Genomic DNA, 24,201 nt, shown 5'->3' on the forward strand with positions numbered 1-24,201 from the left:
TAAGAATAGAAGGGCAGTAAATATGTAGGCCTTAGAGGACGAGAGAGCTCCATCAATCATGATAGGCTAGGTCATTTCTCTAAGGCGCCTAGCTAGAAGCTGAAAGGAAACCCTATAAGTCAGGCACTGGTAGCACCTGCCTTTAATCCCAGCACTTGGATGCAGAAGCACTTAGACCTCTGTGAGTTCAAGGCCAGTCTGTTCTACAGAGTGAGTTCCAGGGCAGCCAGGACTACACAAAGAATCCTGAGAGAGAGAGAGAGAGAGAGAGAGAGAGAGAGAGAGAGAGAGAGAGAGAGAGAGAGAGAGAGAGAGAGAGAGAGAGAGAGAGAGAAAGAGAGAGAGACACAGAGAGACACAGAGAGACACAGAGACAGAAACAACACTAGATACTATCTAGATACTTTGGCCATTTTATTTGTTACTTTGCTGTTGCTTGATGGAATGGCCTGATGAAAGGCAAATTAAGGAATAAAGGGTTTATTTTGGCTTACAGTTCAGGAGGAAATACAGTCTGTTATGCCAGGAAAAGCATGGTGGCATAATTATGTGATTGGAACCCCACCCCTAACTGACATACTTCATCAGGAAAACTACTTCTTAGAGGTGCCAAAGCCTTCTTCCAAAACAGCACTATACACTGGAGACCAAAAAAAAAAAAAAAAAAAAAAAATAGACAGTTCACATTCAAACCAACTTAAAGAAGAGAATTCATGGTGAAGTTTCCAGAATGCTGCTTCCTCTAAGAAAACAACTGTGAGATGCTTTGGGATCAGCTTTGGGATCAGCTGGGAGGGGGACCTTTTATCAATGGGACCTGTCAATGGTCCATTGAAGAGTTGTATGCTGTGTTCTGCTCGGCAATTTCCGATTTTTCTATCATCTGATTGGCTGCTAAAGATTCCTGAGGCATCTTTCTTTTTCACAATATTTCTACCTAACCCAGTTTGGACATACCTTGACATGTTTTGGGGGAAATAATTTTCAATTACTAGTCTTGAAATTCTCTTTATTTTTATCTCTCCTCTCTTTCACTCTCCCTTTCTCTCCACACATACAATATATATATATATATATATATATATACATATATGTGTATATATAAGTTTGTATATGGATATGTAATATAAATATTTAAATATATACTGGATAGTTTTATAAATATGCTTCAATAAAAGAGTGTTGAATAAAAATTCTTTATATATTAAATACACTATAAATTTATAATATCAAAAGCATAAAATACTGACTTGATTATGTAGGCAAGGGTATAAATTGAGTCTATAATTGTCATCTCCTAAAAGAATTTATCATAAACATATATCAGAATGTTAAATTTTCTATTTGTAGGATGTGGATATGGGTGATTACAGTGCAATGATTTTAGTTTCTTACTGTTCCCATGCAAGCTATGTTAATTAGGTAACTTACAATTAGTAAAGTTTTTTCCCATAATAGTGGAGACTGGAGGTCCCAATGCCAGGTTTTCAGTGAATTTAGTGCCTGAAATGTCTCATTCTCTGCTGGAAAGATAGGGTGTTGGTGCTGGTCTCCAAGTGTAACAGACTCCAAACATTTGCCTGAAGACAGGGCAGAGTAAAGTCACCTGCACTGAAGTCTCTCCTATAAGGGTACGGTACTAATCTTATAAGCAAAGGCAATTTACCAAACAAGTAAAATTTTAGGAAGAATCAGTGTGATAGTTTTGATGTTTGAATTTGTTCAAATTTATGTTAGAACCATACCCCTGTTGTCTGTCAGTAAGTTTGGTGGAGCCTTTTGGCAAGTGATTAAGTCATGAAGATATGGCCCTTTTGAATTACTGAGTTGCATTAGGATCTCAGCATCATCTGCATTTTATATTTTTCCATAACTTCTCTATGTTTGGAAAGCAAAATTTAAGCATTTTATTTGCTATAATACCTATGGTTTTGATCCTATGTAAGACAAGACTAATGTATATCATTAATTAATTTGAAAGTACTAGAAGTTATACAATGTATGCACATATAGCATGCTTACCACTGAAAAGCAGCAAACTGACTGAATATGGAGTAAATTCAGACAATCTATAGTGGCTCTAGCAATCAAGGTGTGTAGTTTCTTTCTGGTGTACAGTTTCAACCATTCTCTCCTTGACATTTAAGGACAGAAGACCAAGGAAATCAGTCACCCCCCAACCTATTCTCCCCCAGCTTTGCCTCTAATTTCCCATAGAATTTTGTTGAACAGCATTTACTTTTAGAGGTTTCCCTGCTCACCTCATCTGAAATATTCATCCTCATTCATGTTTCACCCCTTAGTGACTATTATGCAGCACATATTTCAGTAGTCATTAGCAAGCACATTCTTTCTATCCTTTAATTCTCTACTGAAACTGAGGCTATGCAACACATTATTTTAAATAATACACACTTGAAAGCATAAATTGCTAAATGTTTATATGATTTTATTAGTTCCTATATTTTAGTGATAAAGAGATTATATTAGGCTCTTCTATGAGTTTATCTATAGACAGTGTTTCATAATTTTAATCATCTAAGTTACGAATAAATACACAAACAGACATAATAGAATCTGTGACTGTTACATTTTCTTATTCTATTAAATATTCAGTCATATTTTATTTTTCAGATGTTCCTGTTTAATATTATCGAGTCAGTTATAAAAGTACCTTGGCCTTAATAAGTATCTTTTCCATTTAATTTTTTAATCACTTGAAAATCTGCAAAGCCCAAGAGACTTTGTTTCTTGCACAAACTAAACTGTGTTGCTTTTGTTAAATGTAGCCTTGTATTCCTAATTATAAACATTGATTTGATGTGGTGTGGGTTAGTTATTTCCTATTACCTCTTTTACAGTATATCTTGCTTCCTTTAAATGACACAATACATTAGAATTTATGTTGAATTCACTTCTTGTTAATTTAAATTCCTAAATAGTTGATATCGTAGTGATGTAAAATTTACATTTACTCTAAGATATACAATATTTAAAGATGAAGTAATTTGCACATTAAAAGTTCATATTGCTTTTGCCATTTACCTACTATGAAATGCAATATTATTTTGTCTATTTTAGATTACTTAAGAAGTATGTAAAACCTTTGAAATGACACTGTAATTAAGCTGCTTAAATACATAATATTGGTTTCCTATGCACAAACTTCCAAAATCGAGCCAGTAGTATAGCTAATGGAAAGAATAAGCTATTAGCAGTGCTATGAAATACAGTTCTCTATTTACAAAGAGACTTTCAGTAGAGTTTCTGAACATCTAATGCTCCTTATAATGAAATCATCAACACATATTAGAACGGTGGTACTCAACATTCCTAATGTTGTGACGTTTAAATACAGTTTCTCCTGTTGCGGTGACCCCCCCAACCATAAAATTATTTCATTGCAACTTCATAACTGTAATTTTGCTACCGTTGGAAATCATAATATAAACATCTGATATGTGACCCCCAAAGGGTCAGCAACCCAAAGGTTGAGAACCACTGTTTTAAAAGAAGCTTTCTGCATTTATGGCAAATGTCTGTACAGTATAGTTAATAGCTGTCTCCTCTGTTTCTCTGCTGTCAATTCTAAATATTATTTCCTTGAAAGGCTACTCACTGTGTGGTGAATATATCATAACTAGTAAATGCTTTGTCTCTGTTATACAGGCATCAGTGATGTTGAATTGACAGATTAATATATTTTAATTTCTTGTGGTTATAAATTTTCAAAACACCAAATAAACAAAAGCAAATCAATTTATAATGTTTGATGTCTTTTTGGGTAATAAAACAGCATTTCGCAGGGATTAATACGAGGCTTAAGTCCAAGGTCTAGAGATAGTACTGTAGACTGACCTTATTATTTTTACTGACCACTTGCTGCTGTGTGTACCCCAGTTGCTTATCTTAAATGGAGGTGTTTAGTGCCTTTTATCCTTACATAAAATATTTGAAAACCAAAAGCTGTATTTCTTTCCTTTGTAAGGTTAAAAACTAAAATTGAAGTTAGTGTAACAAAGAAACGGATGTGAGGATCCCCATTTGCACCTGCTCCTAATTTACAGTAACATGTTCTGGGCAGTATGCCTATGCCTGGTGCTATATTTATTTGTATGGGACTGTTCCTTTCCTCCTAAGAGAAAGACATTAATTTACAAGAGGAAACAAAGTTTGTTTTCCGTGATTTTTAAACTAGTGCATGTATCATTCAGGGGTACTGTCTGTGAAGGATGCCCACCTTTTCCTCTGCCCAGTCTTGCTTTCAGTGAATAGCAGTGTGTTTCATTTTACAATTCAAATGGTGGATGTGACTTTTAGTGCTAGATTATAAAGTACCATGGAATTTTTGGTTTCTGTCTTGTTCACTCGACAGTTTATTATTGAAGATCTAAGCACCTATGTCATGTTGATGTCAATACCATATTAAGAGGACTTATTCAGACATTATGGAAGATTCTATACCGATGCTAGACAACCCTTATTTCACATTGTGAAGAACTGGATTCTTCCAGCAAGCAGCTACGAACTTTGTCGTGTATGTTAATCTTTGCAAGGCTTCTAGTAAAGCAAGTAAAAATTACACGCTGAAGTATTTGCCTCTTCTTGAGAAACTATAGAGTGAGAGGAGAAAAATGAAGTCTGGAAGTTTTATTCTTTAACAAGTAATTTAAAACTAACTCACCAATGCTTTTCTTCCTCTAACAGTAAACGCATATTAATACATAAATATCTGTCCTATTCATTTTGATGTGTGCTGTGTTTATTTTATTTTGAGGTCAAAATAGATCATGCTGACACACTTAGGGTAGAAAGCTTTTCAAAAATAATTCCAAAAATATTAAAAGAGTACAGTTGAGAGTTACACAAATGTTTTTACTTTTATTATTCATGCTACAGCTTTCAATTGTGTTACCTATGTCATTATAAGCAAATGATTCTATATTTAAAATTATCATTAACCTGACACAGGTACATGGATCCTTTCTTTCCTGATTCCAGACAAGCACTCAAGCACTGCTTTTATCTTGGAGCATTCCAGTCAGACCATAGACCATTTTTTGACAATTTTGATTTTCTTCTTCTTCTTCTTCTTCTTCTTCTTCTTCTTCTTCTTCTTCTTCTTCTTCTTCTTCTTCTTCTTCTTCTTCTTCTTCTTCTTCTTCTTCTTCTTCTTCTTCTTCTTCTTCTTCTTCTTCTTCCTCTTCTTCTTCTTCTTCTCATTCCTTTGCACCCTAGCTGTTTTCTTGGTGATTTCACTTTAATTTGCTCTCACTGTGGAATTGTCATACTCTATAATTGAGTTTCGATAAACAAAGAAAAGTCAAAATGATGCTTTGTAAAGTGCGAGCGATCCAGCGAAGAATCATTTGAAGAATGGAGAATTCTTGCTATGAAGAACATACACACATGCATAGTTTCCTTAATGCAGAAACAATTCCCTTATCCTTTGACTCCTTTGAAATGCAAGTTGCAGTCCATTGATCTGAATGTTTAGTTCAAAATCTTCCATTTACATTCAGTTATGACATACAGAGAAAGGAAGAATAATAAAGGTTAGTGTGCTAGTGATAATGATTGCTTTATTGTAAAAATATCCCGTCGCATTTTTCTTCTGAAATGCACGTTTCATATTCCAACTGTCATTCATATCAGATTTTTTACTCATACGTCAGTTAAGGGACAAGAAATTCACTGGGTATCGGAAGAGATATTTGAAAATTGACATGAAACTTCAGTTGAGAAAGCTACTAGCTTTGCTTTTTTTTTATGTGCATTTAATATATACTAAAAACACAATACTCAGAGAAATAAACCTGCAGATTCACATGCTTGAGGGAAGTCTTGTTCAGTGGCCAAAGGACCTACCCGAGAACTACCTGCTAGTTCTCTGCGTCCCACTACCTGCAAACTTTGAAAATAATTAACTGGTAATCATTCCAATTGGAAAATTATTTTCGAAACTGCTTTGTTGTGAATCTAGTGTTTCGAGGTTAGACTGATTTAACAAGGAGACAGTACAATGCAATGCTGAAACACACACGCTCTGCTCTGGAGTCACCCAGATTTAAATCTTGGCTACTGGTATTTTCCAGATGTGTGATGATAAATGGTTGGCAAGATAGTGAGGAGCTCTGGAGTCAGCTTTTGTGTCAAAGAACTGTAGAATGGGAGGGGAAAGGGGGGGAGAGGAAGGAGGGAGGGAGAGGAGAGAGAGAGAGAGAGAGAGAGAGAGAGAGAGAGAGAGAGAGAGAGAGAGAGAGAGAGAGGAGGGAGGGAGGGAGGGAGGGAGGGAGAGATTCTCACAGCATCCAGCTCCTAAGTGATTGTGAGATCCATTAGGGATCAGTAGAGAGCACTAGGGAGCTCGCTGCTGTGATGCTGAAGTGATGCTGGTGATGGAGATGACAATGGCACCGGATTTCCCTATCTGGTCCGGACCAGTTCCTGGGAAGCACCTCCGGTCCTGGCGGGTGGGCGGCTGCTGCGTTCGCCACGGCAAATCCGCGCTCGCACCCGGGCCTGCGGGGCAGGGGCGCGGCGCTCGATTTCCTTCCCTGCCTCCGCAGGCCCTGTGCGCATGCTCGGTCTACGCGGCCCCAGCCTTTGATTGATCGGTCGGGAGCGGCTGCGACCCTGGGCTGCGGACAGGCTGGGATGGGGAGGCCGGCGCTTGGAGCAGCGCAGTGAGCAGCGGCGGCGGCCAATGAGTACCGGTGAGTACCGCGGCATGGGGCTCCGCAAGAAGAGCACCAGGAACCCCCCGGTGTTGAGCCACGAATTCATGGTGCAGAACCACGCGGACATGGTCTCCTGCGTGGGCATGTTCTTCGTGATGGGGCTTTTGTTCGAGGGCACGGCCGAGATGTCGATTGTGTTCCTCACGCTGCAGCACGGAGTCGTTGTCCCCGCGGAAGAGCTGCCTTCAGGGTCCAGGACCCTTTACCATTATGGGGTCAAAGATCTGGCCACAGTGTTCTTCTACATGCTAGTGGCCATCATCACCCATGCCACCATTCAGGAGTATATTCTGGATAAGATCAGCAAGAGACTGCAGCTCACCAAAGGCAAACAAAGCAAACTGAACGAGGCGGGGCAGCTAAGTGTGTTCTATATAGTGTCTGGTATCTGGGGCATGAGCATTCTGGCCTCTGAGAACTGCTTTTCAAACCCCACTCTATTGTGGAAGGCTCCTCCCCACAACATGATGACATTTCAGATGAAATTTTTCTACATCTCACAGCTGGCTTACTGGTGTCATAGCTTTCCAGAGCTCTACTTCCAAAAAGTGAGGAAGCAAGATGTCCCGGGTCAGCTCATCTTCATCGGTCTCCACCTCTTCCACATCGGAGGGGCCTATCTCTTGTCCTTGAACCACCTGGGCCTGCTGCTGCTGCTCCTGCACTATTCCGTCGAGCTGCTCTCCAACCTATGCAGCCTGTTCTACTTCGGTGATGAGCGGTACCAGAAAGGGCTGTCTCTTTGGCCTTTGGTGTTTATATCCGGGAGACTGGTGACGTTGATTGTTTCGGTGATCACAGTAGGGCTTCACTTGGCAGGGTCACAGAATCCAAATATCCTCTCTGGAAATGTCAATGTGTTGGCAGCTAAAATCGCTGTTCTGTCTTCGAGTTGCAGTATCCAAGTGTACATCACATGGACCTTGACTACTGTGTCGCTTCAGAGATGGCTAGAAGATATGACTCTTCACGCCCCGGGGAGGAAGAGACGATCCAGGTCGAGAAAAAGCACAGAAAATGGAGTGGAGAATCCAAATAGAATAGATTCTCCACCAAAGAAGAAAGAGAAAGTTCCTTAAGGAGTTGACAGTTAATTGATTCATACCTTCAAGGGAATCCACTCCTTACTGTGTGGTGTCTCTGTGCTATAGATTTTCTGTTCTTCAGAACGGGTTGTGCTCTTTGAATATTGCTATTGTATTGTCTAATGTGTTTTTAGGGGTTTTGGAGCCTTATAAGTGGGGGAAAAATTAAGACGAAACCACTCATCCTCAAAATCCTGTTAGAATAGTTAACAGATCAACACCATATTTAGTTTAGAGTCTTACCTCAGTGATTCTGCAAATGATTTGTGGTTATGACTGCAACATTGTGTGCATAAATAATAGTTTCCTGCTTCAAATGTTCTGTATGGCATTAACAAGACTGGTAGCAAAGTCGTTTTCTTACAGCATAAAGTGGAAAAACTGATAAAGGTATAACTCAAACCAGTATTATGTAATTGTTGGGATTTTTATTGTTTTGAATTTACAACAGAGAAGATATTTGTTAAACGGCCAAGATCATCATGTGTTTAATTTTATGAGTAGTGGTTGTTAGTGTTACACCCCCATTAAAGAATCAAAATATAAATAAATGACATGTGTGGAGATAATGAAATCTATTGAGTCAAAATAGCTTTAATAAATATGATGGATTACTGAAGAGGTAAACTTGTTCCTGTTTATTTTAAACACTTATAAATGAAAATTTGCAGAATTAAATATTACGGAAAGAAGTCACACTTATTCTTTTAATATTTATTTAAAGAGGTACTTGTAGATTCATAAATATGGTGAAAGCAATGTATCAGAAAAATATTATGTGAATAATTTTTAAAATGTATATACGCATACAGTATATATGTATATAGGTATGTGTGTGTTTATATGTGCAGGTAGTTATATCTGAGAAATATTTGCCAAATTAAACTTCATTTGAAGATCAGGTAGCCAAATAGATTTATGAAGAGGTTTTAAAGTGGTGTTGTTATTGTAACTTGCTTCTGTCTTTAATTTGGAAACACCTATATAGGGCAGTCTTTGTTGATTATGTATGTGTATATACGTATATAGTTTATATCTTTACAAAAACCAATACGAACAGTGGGCTGAGGAGGTAAATATTTATGTCCGGCCTAAATCCCTGTGTTGAGTTCATTTCCTTAGTGTTGGTAGTTTTGTCTTTTCAAGGATATGGTATCATGCTGGGCTGGGCTGCATGTTCCTGCATTTCCTAACTTCTGCAGTTTCTTCTCATGTCTCTCATCTCTACTTGTGACTGTCTCCGCATAGGTGCGTTAATCATTCAGCTTTTCCAAAAGGTGAGCTTCCTGAAACTTTATCCTTACCTAGCAGATCACAGAGAGAGAAGGCAGAAAGACAATCTTTTCTACTCTCTCTTCTTTCAAAGGTAAGTAACAAACATTTCTTTCTGGGTATGAAAGTGATTTTTCTTTACTCCCTCCTTCTCATCTGCCTAACTTGTAGTGTTGGTAATCCATGCCTGAGCTCTAAAGTCACTTACATTTAACCAACTGCTGTGCAATTGTAAAGCCAAATTTCAACTTTCCATATGACTCAGAACCGTCTCTCATATTCCTTACCTCTCAGGGCCTAAACTGTTATGCGTATTTTAACTCATGATAACTGATTTTGTATCTACTAGGCACTTGGTTTGCAAATGATCAGTGAAAATCTAAATGAAATCATTGTACAATCAAAGGGCAACATTTGTTTTATATGACTGGTAATAATACTAAGAGTTAAATTGATGTTAGTAATAAATTTGATAAGGATCTAGGTAGACTTCCTTGAGATTCTCTTAGCTCTTTACCGTTCAAGTTAATTTCCAACATGATGACCTCTAGCTATCTATCCCTGGCTTGATTTCTTTGCTGTCATGGCAAGAAGGAAGAGCAAACCTAAAATCCCAGAGCACAGCAACCCATTTGAAAGAACGCTCAAGGAAGGGATGATTGACTTCATCTCTGTCGATGCTGGAAAAGGAAAACTACGTTCTTATGTACTATGAGTCCATAAGAAATAAAGAAGTTTGGAGAAATCCTGGAAAGATTCTAGATATATCTCTTAATGAATTCAGGAAATAATGTCAGGAAATATAAATGTCGGCCAATAAATGTTAAAAGAAACGTTACAGATTTAATTAGCTTGGTAGGAATTGTTAAGTCTCTTAAAAATATTCTCCAGAAGGTCATAATTCAAGGTGTTATTAAGGACAGCATTGGCCTTGGTTAACCACATGAAAGCTCAGATCTATCATTAGAGGCTGCAAAAGTCTCCAGATGTGTCTGGCCATTGAACCCAAAGGTTCTGCTCAGAGGGATTTGCTTTACTGTTTTTCAAACTTGGATACTCAATAACAGTCTAAGAGATAGGTGTCCTGGAATGGATTCCGAGCACACGTCATATTTAAAATATGGATCTGTTAGCATTTAATTGAAAGTTTGTTGCATTTTCCTTAACAAATGATAATGATGTGCCATTATGTTGTAAAGGACAAACAAGCTTTAGGTGACATCTTTCCATGGTGGTCAGTATAATTCCATTTTAATTCAATAAGGAAACAGTAATCTTGGAAACAACACTTCATTGTCTTTCCATATTTGTTTGCTAGTATGAGAAGCCTGCACAGACACTGCCATCTATCTTTGGACTCCATTCAAGAAGATTACAATTATCACATTAATAATTAAAATCCTTTTTAAGTGTGGAATAGTCTGATAGCCTTTTAATTTGGAGAACAATACAATTTTTACTTCTTGTTCAATTGGACTAAAAATTATTTACATTGGGTAAAAGGAGAATTTTACCAGTACTGTACATAGGTGGGGATATGCGTGCGCCTGTGTGTGTGTGTGTGTGTGTGTGTGCATCACTTTTGTGTGTGCTCCTTCATGTGTGCTCAAGTATGCCTGGTGGTCAAAGGACACTGTAGGTCCTCACCTTCTACCTTTTCTGAGACAGGGTGTCTGTGTTGTTTGCCGCTGATGGCCTTTGAGCTAGCGATGCGCCCAACTCCACCTCTCATCTCAGGAGCGTTGGGATTGTAGACATGAGCTGTTGCACCTGGATTTACTTAGAACTTGATGATTTGAACTCGGCTCCTCAAACTTGTGCTGTAAATGTTACCCATGGCAACATCTCTCCAGTCCTTAAAGCAGTTTCAGAGGAAATTCTTCGGGGAGGGATGCCTGAGAAGCATCTGAATAAAGATGGGACTTGGGTCCTCGCTTTATGTTGGAGATATCCTTCTAGTTGAGAGTTAAGACATCTGTCAGCAGTATGGAGGGAAGTGAGAGGAAGAGCGTGGCATGGATAATAAAAATCCAGGGCCAGATATTGCGGTTCAACCTGAAGATCAGAAAAGCAAAAGCAGCTAAGCCACTAGAGAGCTCTTACCTCTTTGAAATCTCCAGACTGAAAGAGAAAGAGTTCTTGTCTCCTCCTACCTTATATTTCTCCCTAATGCTAGGATTAAAGGCCTGTATCACCACTGCCTGGCCTTTGTGGTTAACTAGCGTGGCTGTTGGGACTAAAGGTGTGTGCAACCCCTGCCTGGCCTGTATGGCTTACTAGTGTGGCTGCTTTGCACTGACCTTTGGGAAAGCTTTATTTATTAAAACACAAATAATACACCACTATAGGAGAAGAAAAGATATGGCTTGCCAGGGTAGAATAGACAACTTTTGATGAATAGATGGAGGTGGTGGGTTTCATTCCATCAGACCAGATGGCAAGCAGTTTCATACTTTCAGCTCCTGAATTTCTCTGGTCTTTGTCATAATTTTTTTTTCATTTCAGTTTAGCAATCAAATTTACCATCTCTAAAGCACTACCTTTCACAGTCAAACAGAATTGTACATGAAAATTTCCTGTAACTATGTGCAGAGATAGTCATAAATCCCTCCTATGAATTCATAAAGATGCTTTTAAAATAAAAAAAAAATTTGAATCAGTCAATTGAGAGTCCAGATTTTGCCATTTAAGGCTTTAGCCCCTGCTGTGCTCTCGACTCCTTTCAGATTCAGCTGTATGCAATACTCTGACCATTAGCAATTTCAAGTTGTTCCCTGTGCTGTCCTGTACGCTGTCAGCAGACAGCATTGTGTCTTATGTTATAATATCATGTCACTTATATATTTGATTTCCATACCTCAGAAACACTCTCAATTCTACCACTGGTTAATCATAATAGTGGTCAGAATGAGGTAACTGAGAAAACACTAGTTTCTTTTAAGTGGCATATTCTTGTAATCCTTATTGCTAAATTAATCCAAAATTAGTATCCTTCTTATGTCAACCTCAAGCAAAATAACAAAGCATCAAGTCGTTAAGGTTATCAATACAAATATTGAAATTTAATTTGTAAATTTTGAGTTGTATTTTCAGTGTGTCTAACTACCTTGATAAAATTATAGCAGGGGAAACTAACACATCAGTACAAAACGGTAATAAGTGAAGTCAAGCTTTGTCCCTTCCTGTGACCCCCACCCTCAAATCTGTATAAGTTGTGGAAAAGATTTAAGATCCTAAGCAATGGTCACAAGTCTTTAAAGTGATAATAGTTGGCAATCTCACACTAAGTCAATGAGGATGGGTCATACCTACATACACAGTATCAATTTCTTTATGTCTCTGTACATAAACTTGTTTATATATTCAGATATTTGTTATATATATGGATGTATCTTGTTCCATTCAATAATTCATTAATTTATGCTATGTTGGTTGACTCTGATTATATTTACATATATGGATAATGTACATATTTGTGTACATTCATAGACTTTTTTGCATTTCTGACATTGATTTGCTAACTGTGCCTTATTTCAAGGCTATTTCATGATCACACTAAAAACTGAAGTGATTGAGAGTTAAAAAATACTTTCCCTTGATAAGATACATACAGCCTTCTCAACTATTGTAAGTGGCACCAATAAGATATACTTTTTTAAAAAAAAATCAATGAAACTACACAGACCCTTTTCTATCCAAATTCCATAACTTATGTTAAGAGTCACCTGAAGCTTTGTACTTTTTGTGAAATTTGACATATTGTAAAATAATCTGCTAAACAGTGTAAGTTTTTTCATATCTTAAAATTTCCTATGCTCAACTCATGACTATTGTGTAGGTTTTTAAGCATTATAAAGTTTACTATTGTTTCCTTCTGTCCAGGTAAAGGGCAATAACATTTCAACTATAATTAATTCTTTATTAAAATATGTGAATTTTGTAGAATAAATATGAAACACTACAATTAAAATGTGTGGGAATTTGTTAGCAATTGCATCCTAAAGATGGAATATATTTTATTATACAATTTAAAGGAAATATATTCAATGTAAATCCAATGTTTCTGTCAAGTATTGACCAAGTTATCTAAGGAACACATGCAGAAATGAGAAATAAAGTCAACTGTTAGCTGTGGAGACTCCTCGCAGATAGCAACCAAACAGTTGACTAAAACACAAAGGAAACTCACTAACAAGTGATGTGGAAAGGGTAAGACACAAATCAAAAATTTTTTGATTCACAAGATGTATACCTCAGTGATCTTGATTAAGATTGGCATTTGACAAGGGAAAACACTCCATACTGTCTCAGAGCCAAAGCCAATTGTATTAAGAGCATAAGGACAAATGATGTGGTGGTTAGAATACAAATGCCCCTCCCCACAGGGAGTGGTTTTACTGTGTATGTGACCCTGTTGGAGTAGGTGTGACCTTCTTGGAGGAAGTCTGTCACTGGGGACAGGCTTTGAGGTTTCAGAACTCAAGCTAGGCCTAGTGGCTCCGGAAGTAGAACACTTCAGCTCCATGTTTGCTGCCATGGTGACAATGGACTAAACCTCTGAACTGTAAGCCAGCCCCAATTAAATGGTTTCCTTTAAAAGAGTTGCTGTGGTTATAATATCTCTTCACAGCTATAAAACCGACAAACTGCTTCCCAATTATATTGAGAGCCCCTTAGAATGGGCTTCTTTAGAATGGTCGACATGTTTATAGGTTGTAGTGTGATGCCCGCATCACTGGAATAACGGGGATGACAGGCCTGTTAGCCAGATCGAGCAGAGACTAGGTTAGGATATGGTCTATGATGGTACAAGTATGTGCTCAGCTAAAATCCCTATAAAGTGGAGCAGAGAAATGGTTAAAAAGAAAAAGAATATGTATTCCCTTTTTCCTGTGTAATACAAGGAGAATGTGTAGTCAAACTGTTTTCTTTGTTGTAATTATTTTAGAGTAGAAGAGAGTAGATGATATTTGTACATTTACGTATTGAAATGACATTGTAATGAGGGTAGGATGTCAATAGCAGAAGGCAGCATTGCATTAATCCAGTGAAATATTTCATAAGTAGCATGCAATGTTGGCAATAAAAAACATTGTGTGTATATGAGTGATGAATATATGCATGCATGTTTATGTGTGTTCTTGTGGAAGATGCATGAATTTGTGTGTATTTCTCTCCATCATATATTTTCATGTATGTGTTTTTGTGTGTATTAACACACACATATGTATGTATGTATGTATGTATAGATGTATTGAGACATGGACTTTCACTGAACCTGAAGCTTACTTATTGGTCAAGGTGATCTGACTCATAGGTCCCAGTGGTCATTTTGTCTCTGCCTCTTTAGGATTAGCATTACTGAACTATCCTGACACACCTGGCTCTTTACCTGATTGCTGGGGATCTGTGCTCAGGCCTTCATGTTTATGGAGGAAGCAATTTACTGGCTGATCTTGCCAGGTCTGAAAAGAACATTTTAAAATTATTTGGAATAAATCTTGAGTTTAGACATCTGCCCATAGCTTTTAGAAAATCTATACAAAACAGATTTTGGAAATATGTATATATTTAGACCTTCATTTTTTTTGTTTTATACTTTATTTAGTGTCAACTTTATTACTGTTAAAAGAGCAAGCAGAGGTTTTAGTTCTTCTTTCCCCCTTCACCCACTATTTGATACTTCTGCAAAATAAAAAAATAGATCCATTTTAACAAGGAACACATTAGACCAAAGATTTCCAGTGGGATTCTTAGGTTTTATTATTAAAAAGCCACATCTCTGGGTAGGATAGAAAGGATGTCTGTTGACAAATGAAAGAATGCATCTTTCACAGGGGAGGGTATATATCCTAAGAACAACATGTCGTCATTCACAAGGTAGCAAAAGTAAAAATAAAATCTAGTCAACTAAGCAAATTAAATCAAAACTCATAACCTACAATTCTTTAATCCTCATAGAAATGTTAGGATCTATGAAAGCTTTGTAAATCACAGTAATGTAGCATGTGACCATTTTGAATAACATTAAACATATTTAACATTTTGAGACTTTAGCATATTAATTTAAAAAATAATGCTAGGATTTCATAAATTCAGTTAAAATTTTTTGTACCACTACTCTCGGTGGCTGGGAATAAAAGAGCAGTCTGCTTTTACAGAAAGTTAAAGGTTATAATATATTTCTAATGTTCACAGTGATTTGATGTATTTTAGAAATGTTAGTGATTGTAATCTTATATAGAAGAATAGGAAACTACATAATCAAACTCAAGCTTTATATTTCATTTCTTTCAAGATAGTTCCTTATTCTGACACTATGCAAAAGAGAAGTACCTTACAACCAAATTTAACAGCCTCTGTCCCAATGATGTGTGTATATGAAATGGCAATTGGTCATGGAGCAACCTCCATAGTTCACTTTGAGGGAGATCACGGGGGCAAGCTGAATCTGAGGCAAGAGAGGAAAGCCAGGGTAACATGATGTAGGGAGCCTTCTGATAAATTCAGAAATTTGTTTTTGCAAAAAGCTTCTCTAGACACCCAGAGAAACTTATATTCTGCGAAATGGATGGCTATTCTTATAGCTTTGTATAGACCAGGGCTAGCAAACCAAAAGACCGAGTGCAATGAATGACAAGCAATTTGAAGGGTCCAGCTGAAATTGGAAACTATAAATCTGTCCCACTTGTCAGAATTATGTAATTTTCTCCAGCAAAACCCAGCAGTCCAGAAGATGGAAAATGTCTGTGATTAGATAGAAGCAGTTTGGAAAGCATGGATAGGGCTAAGAAAAAAGGCAGAGCAGCAAGTTCAGTTAGATGAACTGACAAGGAATGGGAAATTGATGGATTTTATTAGGAAAGGAAGCCAGGTAGTGAGAAGTTCATTTAAGAGATTGTAAGTCCGCATGAAATTCTCAGGAGTCTTTTTGCTTAGGCCCATGAGAATTAAACTGCAAAGAAAATCCGAACGCAGCAAAGATGACCATATAACAGGCATCACACAAATAGAGAGAAACAACGTATGTTTGTAGGCATCTTGAAATGTAAATTTGCAATAGAACATTTAAATAATGCTTCAGTTAATGATTAATAATTGTTGTTCTTAAAATACTCAAATTTTATTCATTGAAGTGGTTTTTTTTCCACACACAGAGCATTTCAAATGAACACACCTTGATAATATAAAAGATAATTTAACCACCCAGGATCCACCCATGTCTTTGGGCTCTTGGAAAGGTTTGGTCTACCTGGCTATACTGAAGAACTGATAGATCGAAACAGTTCTATCTATTGGAACAGTAGGTTCAGATTGGAACAGGTGCAATTTAGGTTTTCTTACTCACCATTGGCTGGAAACTAATGCTTCCAAAACCGAAAAACATATGGGAAATTCAGTTACTTGTGTGTGCTGAAAGATAATCTACTTCTCTTGGTATATAGTCATTCTTTTCCAGAGTAGAGTGCATGGGACCCCGGAGTTAGACTGGCCTAGCTGCCTTCAGAGCTGTGCTTGGTAGGTTTTACAGGATAGAGTCCTGGATTCTGGGGCACTGTGGACATTTCAGCTCCTAAGAAACAAAGGCACTTTCTCAGGCAGTGAAGCATTCAGGCCATTTTGTGTTTCTCTGTCTGTTCTGTTAGAAGTTAAAGAACCATGGAAGCTTGACAGGATAATTAGCCTTAGACTTAATCTTGTATGTTCTGTATAGCTTGCAAACATCATTGTATCCGGAAAAATACAAATGTATTGATCTTGGCCATCAGCACTATATTCTCTTACTAATAAGGGTATAAAAATCTGACTGCTTTCAATTAAATTGTCACAGCTTCAGTCTTGCTGTGACCCTTGCAACCCAAGACTGGCTTAACTTTTCGCCCATCACACAGGTAACCTTGGCCTGACAAGTGCAAACATTTACAGTAGAACATGATGAAAACACTGTTTAAAAAATACAAAAATATTTTCAATGAAACACACACATACACACACATACACATACACTATAATTAGTTTAGATATTGTAAAATTCTTTTTTTGCTTTTAATAAGACCAAACATCTTTTATCTATATAGTTCTGATATACATTAATGATCTTATATATTTAACTAAATGTAACAACAATGGTGAAAATGTAACATAAAATTTGCATAAAATATAACATCAAATTTTAATTACACTGAAATATTTTCTCACTAACTGGTAGACATGACTGGTGAATAGCCTATATGAAGTTGTGGGCTGTCTATAGATTCACTTTTAAGACTGAATGCTCACAGCTATTAATATAACAGTAAATTTTCAAATGTATATCTATTGCAAAACTTCTTATTGTGTTCACAGACACTAACTTTATGACAATATAATTGAGTTTGGAGGAATTTTTTATAGAAAAATCTACAAAAACTGTGTGATTTCCTCATGTGTTTAGTGCTCCTATGGTCTTTTGTTTCTTGCAGTCAGATTTATGTCACAGGTCTCACACACAGACTCACTTTGTACTGATTTTAAATCCTCCTGAATGTATGTGGATTTTGGACATACCAGATTCTGGATTTAGTAGGCCTCCAGAGCAAGTACACATATTTAACTGCAAGCAATGGCTGGCACACATATTTAAACATTTTCTTGGTTACTTTATTGCCTCATTCGTCTTGGGAAATAGATATTCTGAGTCAATATCGTTAGAAATTTTTAGACAGCAACAACAGAACATTAAAGCTGGCCTAGGTTCTTCATAAAGTGGAGCCCATGAACTTGTTCTGGTCCAATATCCATGCATCTAGTCTTGGCTGCTTTACTTACCCAACGTGATTTTCTTCTATTCTATTTTGACATTTGTGCAGCATATGATACTGATGGTCAAAATTTTCAACACTCATTTTTGTTGCCTGTGTATACAACCAGGATGCTTGGCCATACCACTTGGGGAGGTCATTAGTAGTCAAAGTTCAATCAGCAGCACTGTGCCTTGTAATCATTCTTAATATACCTCTTATCTAAGTGAGCACAATGCATTCATTAAGAGACCTTGCTCAATTATAATTAAGGGTAGATTATTCTATGTTGGATAAATACTCTTTAATAAATACTAGAGAAAGATATAGATCCCAAATATCAACGATCATTCAAATTTGTTTTACTTGTTTGACAAATACTATAGTTTAGGTTAATAATAGAAACATTTAACATCACTCATGTTCATTCATATGTATGTCTGATCTTTCTGATTTCTCCCTTGGTTTGCAGCAAAGTTATAATGTATGAAAAGTTAGAAGTCAGTTTGAGTTTTATATTTTCTTTTAACTTCTTTCTAAATATAACAAACAGCCCCCTCTGTTTGTTAAGTGTTCAAATGTTCCACATGTAAGACACAAAGTTTGTTTGTTTATTTATTTATTTATTAAAGATTTCTGCCTTCTCCCCGCCACCACCTCCCATTTCCCTCCCCCTTCCCCATCAAGTCCCCCTCCCTCATCATGCCTAAGAGTAATCCGGGTTCCCTGCCCTGTGGGAAGTCCAAGGACCACCCACCTCCATCCAGGTCTAGTAAGGTGAGCATCTAAACTGCCTAGGCTCCCACAAAGCCAGTACGTGCAGTAGGATCAAAAACCCATTGCCATTGTTCTTGAGTTCTCAGTAGTCCTCATTGTCTGTTATGTTCAGCAAGTCCGGTTTTATCCCATGCTTTTTCAGACCCAGGCCAGCTGGCCTTGGTGAGTTCCTGATAGAACATCCCCATTGTCTCAGTGTGTGGGTGCACCCCTCGCGGTCCTGAGTTCCTTGCTCGTGCTCTGTCTCCTGCTCTTGATTTGGACCTTTTGTAGTCTTGGCTGAAACAAATAATTTCAGGTCCGCTCTTCCTTGTGCTATTGTTTTCATTGAGGAATTCAAGAGCATCTTAGTTTTATAGTAATGATCAGATTGTGAAAATTGTAATTTATTGTCCCTTCTATAGGCCTCACCAAACGATTATATGACTTTTTTACTGCCCCACATACACTTAATCTTGGCTCTGGGTCATTTTTGGGAATACAAATAGGAAGCAAAATCTCCTGAAAGCCATTCTATTTCCTTTGTGTGAGTGACATCTTAAGTGGTGGCTAGCTGAAATTCATTCAGATACTATTATGCTGTGGGACAATGATCTTGTACCCTGTAAAGATTTACTAGTTGTATTGCTTTAATATAATGCTGATTGGCCAGTAGTCAGGCTGGAAATATAGGCGTGATCACCAGATAGGAAGTAGAGGCAGGGCCACAAGAACAAGAAAATTCTGGGAAGAGGAAACCGTCAGTCTCCAGTCAACATCCAGACACAAGAAGCCAGACACAGAAGAAGCAAGATGAGAATACCTCATTGATAAAAGGTATCAAGCCATGTGGCTGAAACAGACAAGAATTATGGCCTAATTTAAGATGTAAGAGTTAATAAGAAGCCTGAGTTACTAGGCCAACCAGTTTATAATTAATGTAGACCTCTGTGTTTCTTTGGGACTGAACGGATGTGGGACTGGAAAGGACAGAAACCTCTGTCAACACTATTATCCTTCTAGTTTGATCTTATTAAATGTATATTAAATTCTTATCTTCTGAAGCAAGAAGAAATTTATTTCCTTCATGTGAAGAAAGAAAATTTTTATGGCACATCAATCGTTTTGCCTACTAAAAGAATCTTGAGAATCCTTAGAGATTAGAAGAAAACTCTTTTCTCTAATACAATTGTGACTTTTACAATACAAAATGGTATTTTTTTGTGCCTCAAAGCTTTTTACTAGAGACTACTTCTAAAGATAAATATGCATACAGTATTTTACTTTGTTTATGAGTCCTTATTTGAAGAATGTGGCATTTCTGTGGGAGACTTCTAAGGAAAAAGAAACTACTACTTATAGTTGTATAATTCCATTGGATTAAACTTCATGTTCACTCTTCTTGTCTGAACTGTAGACAGGCTCCATTCTGACCCTTTCTTGAATCATTTATCTAAGGAAACTTAAAATCATATTTCTCTTTCTTTTTCCCTCTTTTCTACCCTCTCACAAACACACACGCACACACACACACGCACACACACACACATTCAAAATTTCTCCCCATTCTAATACAATCCTGCACTATCTTTCTCACATGCTTGAGCTTCTTGTTTTTGAAATACAGACAATGAAGATTAAAGTTTAAACTTGTCTATCTTCTCTCTAGTTTTATTTTATTTTCGGCTTGTATTACTGAAACTTTAGAAAAACTAACAACAAAAACATATTTAAGACTGGGAAGATGGCTCAGTCACTGTGTTTTTTGTATAAGCAGGAGGACTGAGCTGTGTCCTTAGAAACCAAGCACAAATAGCCTGGCCTGGATATAAGTGCTTGCTTTGCCCACACTGAGAAGTAAAAGACAGATCCCTGGGACTCACTGCTTTGTCAGCCTAGGCTAACCACTGAACTACTAGGCAATGAGAGAGACAGCACCTAAAATTCCACTACTGAGGAACACCACTCAAGGTTTTCCTCTAACTGCTATTCTATGTGTATACTCTCTCTCTCTCTCTCTCTCTCTCTCTCTCTCTCTCTCTCTCTCTCTCTCTCTCTCTCTCTCACACACACACACACACACACACACACACATACACACATAGCACACAAATTTCCATCTGCATTTTCAGAAACGTCCATGCATGTACATGAACCATGTGAAATTACAAACTTGATGATGTTTAAGTAAAATGACAAGAATACAAAGTTCAAAATAGTCTCAGAGTTTGCATTTTTCAATATACATTGCATGAAATTCTCAAAGAAGTAATAAAAATTTCAAAACATAACTGGATTCATAGACCTATTGCAGACACACAAAAATTAAAGTAACAAATGAGTAAAGCTGAAAAAGTCATCCAGAAGGAAATTACACAAGCATGGAACTTTCCTTGATGAAATTGTCCCTTGAACTAAAGGAACCTGTAAAGACTGCTTAGTACAGTGATAGAAAAGTGGCTACTCATACGTTATAATGTAAAATTTCTGTGAACTAAATTATAAATTCATAAACTGATTTCATGGCAACAATTTCAAATCTCTGTTTGTATTGAACACAAAAGCTCTTTACTTATCAGATCCAGTGTTTTGGGTCTGAATAAAGAGTCCACATGGCTAAGCCACTCAGTGCCTCATAACACTGGTATTTATTTGTGTGGGAAGGAAAGGGAAGCCCTTATAAGATCAGATATTTAGGGACTAGAGTGCAGAGAGAACCAGCAATGATGTCTGGGAAAGGAACAAGGATCCAGAACAGTGTGCACAGAATGATTTGAATTCTGAGTGTGGGAAGTGATATAGTGATGCCTCTCTGATTTTCCTGCTTCTTGGCAGGTCCCATAAGATAGAACAGAGGGGAAGAGTGAGATCGGAGGACGGGATCTATTCAGAAGACCCAGAAAGCACTCTTTAGTTTCTACTACTCTAATGACCAAAGGAATTGCCAGAAAGATGACTGGTATAACCGGATAGAACGGCTGGCCTTGGATAGTCCAAAGTCAATAATTTAACCTCTTTTTACTCTGTCTGACTTCCCATTTTATCACTTGCTTTCTCAGTCATGTCCCTGGCATGGTGCTGTTTGAAGTGATGTGGCCTAACCAAGGTGAAGCTGATCAAAGGACAAATTGACTAGACTAACTCCTCTTGTCCTGTCTGTAAATAACAGAAAATAGTCCAGCACATACAGTTATCACAGCACACTATGGTTTGTGGATACAAGGGACTGTTGATATAAATCAATAGTGATATTTCTATTCTTTAAATATTTATATTAGTAGAATCACTCTTAATTCTCAAAACATAAAATTATCTCAAAAATATTTCTTGAATAACCCAAAAGCTACAAACAAAGAAGGAAAAGGCACAATATCACTGTCAGTTATGCCATGAATCTTAGAATCTTGACATCAAAGTGCTTAGCCAAACTGACTACTTCAGAATCCTAAAAATGCGGCAGTTGGTATGCTAACCGCTGTAACGATCTTTGGTGTTTAGTGCCAAGGAAAGAAAAATTAACTTAAAGTCTCTCAAAAGACTCTCTGCTCCAGGTTCCACTGTAAAGGTATTTTTCTAAAAACAATTTTTGAACTTCTAATTTCCTTTCTAGGCAAAAGATAACCTTTCAAATAAAAGAAGTCATCCCAGAGACTGCCCTGTGGATGAGCAAGTATGGGGTTCCAGACTTTGTAGGTCCCAGCCAGGCCAGAGAATCCAGTCTCTTGGGCTGGCCCATGGAGAATTTCAAGTTTTGGGAAATTCCATAGCTTGATCTTATGCGGGTATGAACTGACTGTGGAAGGAAATAGTCAATGCCATATTGTCCAGCACAGATGGAAAATCAAAATGAAAATACTTCTTCCCAGAACACTTTAAGAATTGAAATTAGTTTTGCCTAGTTTGAAACATACTTCTGAGCCTCGTTATAACCTGAGGTATAGGCACTTGCTTGCCTAGTATTTACCCCCAGAGAGCTATCTACATGAAATTATTGATTAATAGTGGATAATACAAGAATATATCCTAAGACACTGATCCTAGGTTTGTTAGGATCTCAAACTCCTGCAGCAGCAGGAGTGAGAGCCGTCTTCAGGTTCTGTAGGGGAGGGAAGCAAGTGTCTGGCCTAATTTACTACTTTTTATTTCAAAAATTGGTATGTATGTGTACACACAAACACATACTATATATATATTGTATATATCACATATATTGTATATATCATATACACATGATATGTTACAGCAGTACGCATGATATGTTACAGAAGTACACATGGTATGTTATAGTAGTACACATGTGGGGGCTGTTCTTGCATTCTCCAGTGAAATTTTGAAGAGCCATAGGGAATGCATCTATACTGTTAGAGTGCAAGAAACATTTATTTTTATATGTATGTTGCAAATAAAAGTGAGCATATATTCATGGTTTTTAAGTATGTATATATACTCAGTGGACACTATGTAAAGTTGTTAACATATATCCCATCTATACTTTGGGGTATTTTTCTATACCTCCTTTGTTATTTCCTTCATTTTGATACTAATTTATTTCTTAAGAATATAGTCTCAAATGATTAGTTACAGAATGACAGGTTTGATATGCAATTCAAATTAGAAAATGTCACTATAGTTATATCCACTTCTCTCTGGTCCTGAGAATCTGATAAGTGATGCCAGAAATAATTGGTAAAGAGGAAAACATATTTTGAAAATACTTTTTAATTTTGGTCATTTATTAATTTGTTCATTCACATTAACTTCAGTGTATGTTTGTGTGTGCATTCACACTTATATGAAAATGTGTGGGTGTGCATTTATATCATAATATAATAAATGGGACCTCTCTCATCAAGTAAAATAATTATTTTCAATCGCGGATCAAAAGTAGTTAAGTTACTAATAAGCCATAATTCCACTTAGCGTATTTTTTCTTTGACACCTTCTGCAAGGCTATAGCACAATTTGATAGATGCTATATGCTTTTCATCTATTGTTTCAAAGGGATCCTATGGTTGTGGGCTTTATCTCATTGTGACATCTGTTTCCTGCACCTGCATAATTATTTGGGTTGGACACCTGTTTTCACTCCATGCTAACTGGGGCTCCTCTGAGTAAAAGTCAGATGTGATTTTGATTCTCCAGGTATCATCCAGGCCCCTCTGACATTTGTGAGTTTTATTCAAGATTACTAAGGTTAGGAGGCTTTTAAGTTTCATTCTGTTCAGTCATCTTAGAACAGAATTCCCGACTACTGCAATATTTTTAGTTTAGATACAAGGAAATGGAAAGAAAGTTTGCATTTCAAGTGTCTACAGTGATAGGTTCTTTGTGATTCTTGTTTTTTTTGTCTCCCAGATTATTGACCAGGATTCTGAACTGTGCTTCTCTTCTGACAGGGAAGAAGCTTTGTGTCTTTTCTTGGGTGAGCACCAGAAAATCTAAGTAAGACTGTATTCAAAGTTGTACCTCTGAGTTGGCAAAGTTTTCATTGTTAGTCTTAAGATTAAATATCTACAAAAGTCAATGCCATATGCAATGTTCTCTCATACATTTAAACAATATTTACTG

General features: G+C 37.0%; 1 protein-coding gene across 1 annotated transcript; it reads left to right on the plus strand.

Annotated features, from left to right (window-relative positions):
• Nucleotides 1–6,358: 6,358 nt before the first annotated feature.
• Tram1l1 (translocation associated membrane protein 1 like 1) lies at nt 6,359–11,044 on the plus strand. Its single transcript, XM_057793589.1, has one exon. It carries the CDS (start codon nt 6,707–6,709, stop codon nt 7,817–7,819), a length of 1,113 nt encoding a protein of 370 aa, XP_057649572.1. The 5' UTR covers nt 6,359–6,706; the 3' UTR covers nt 7,820–11,044.
• The last annotated feature ends 13,157 nt before the right edge of the window (nt 11,045–24,201 follow it).

The sequence above is a fragment of the Chionomys nivalis genome, chromosome 18 (genome assembly GCF_950005125.1).
Source record: "Chionomys nivalis chromosome 18, mChiNiv1.1, whole genome shotgun sequence".
Classification (NCBI taxonomy): domain Eukaryota; kingdom Metazoa; phylum Chordata; class Mammalia; order Rodentia; family Cricetidae; genus Chionomys; species Chionomys nivalis.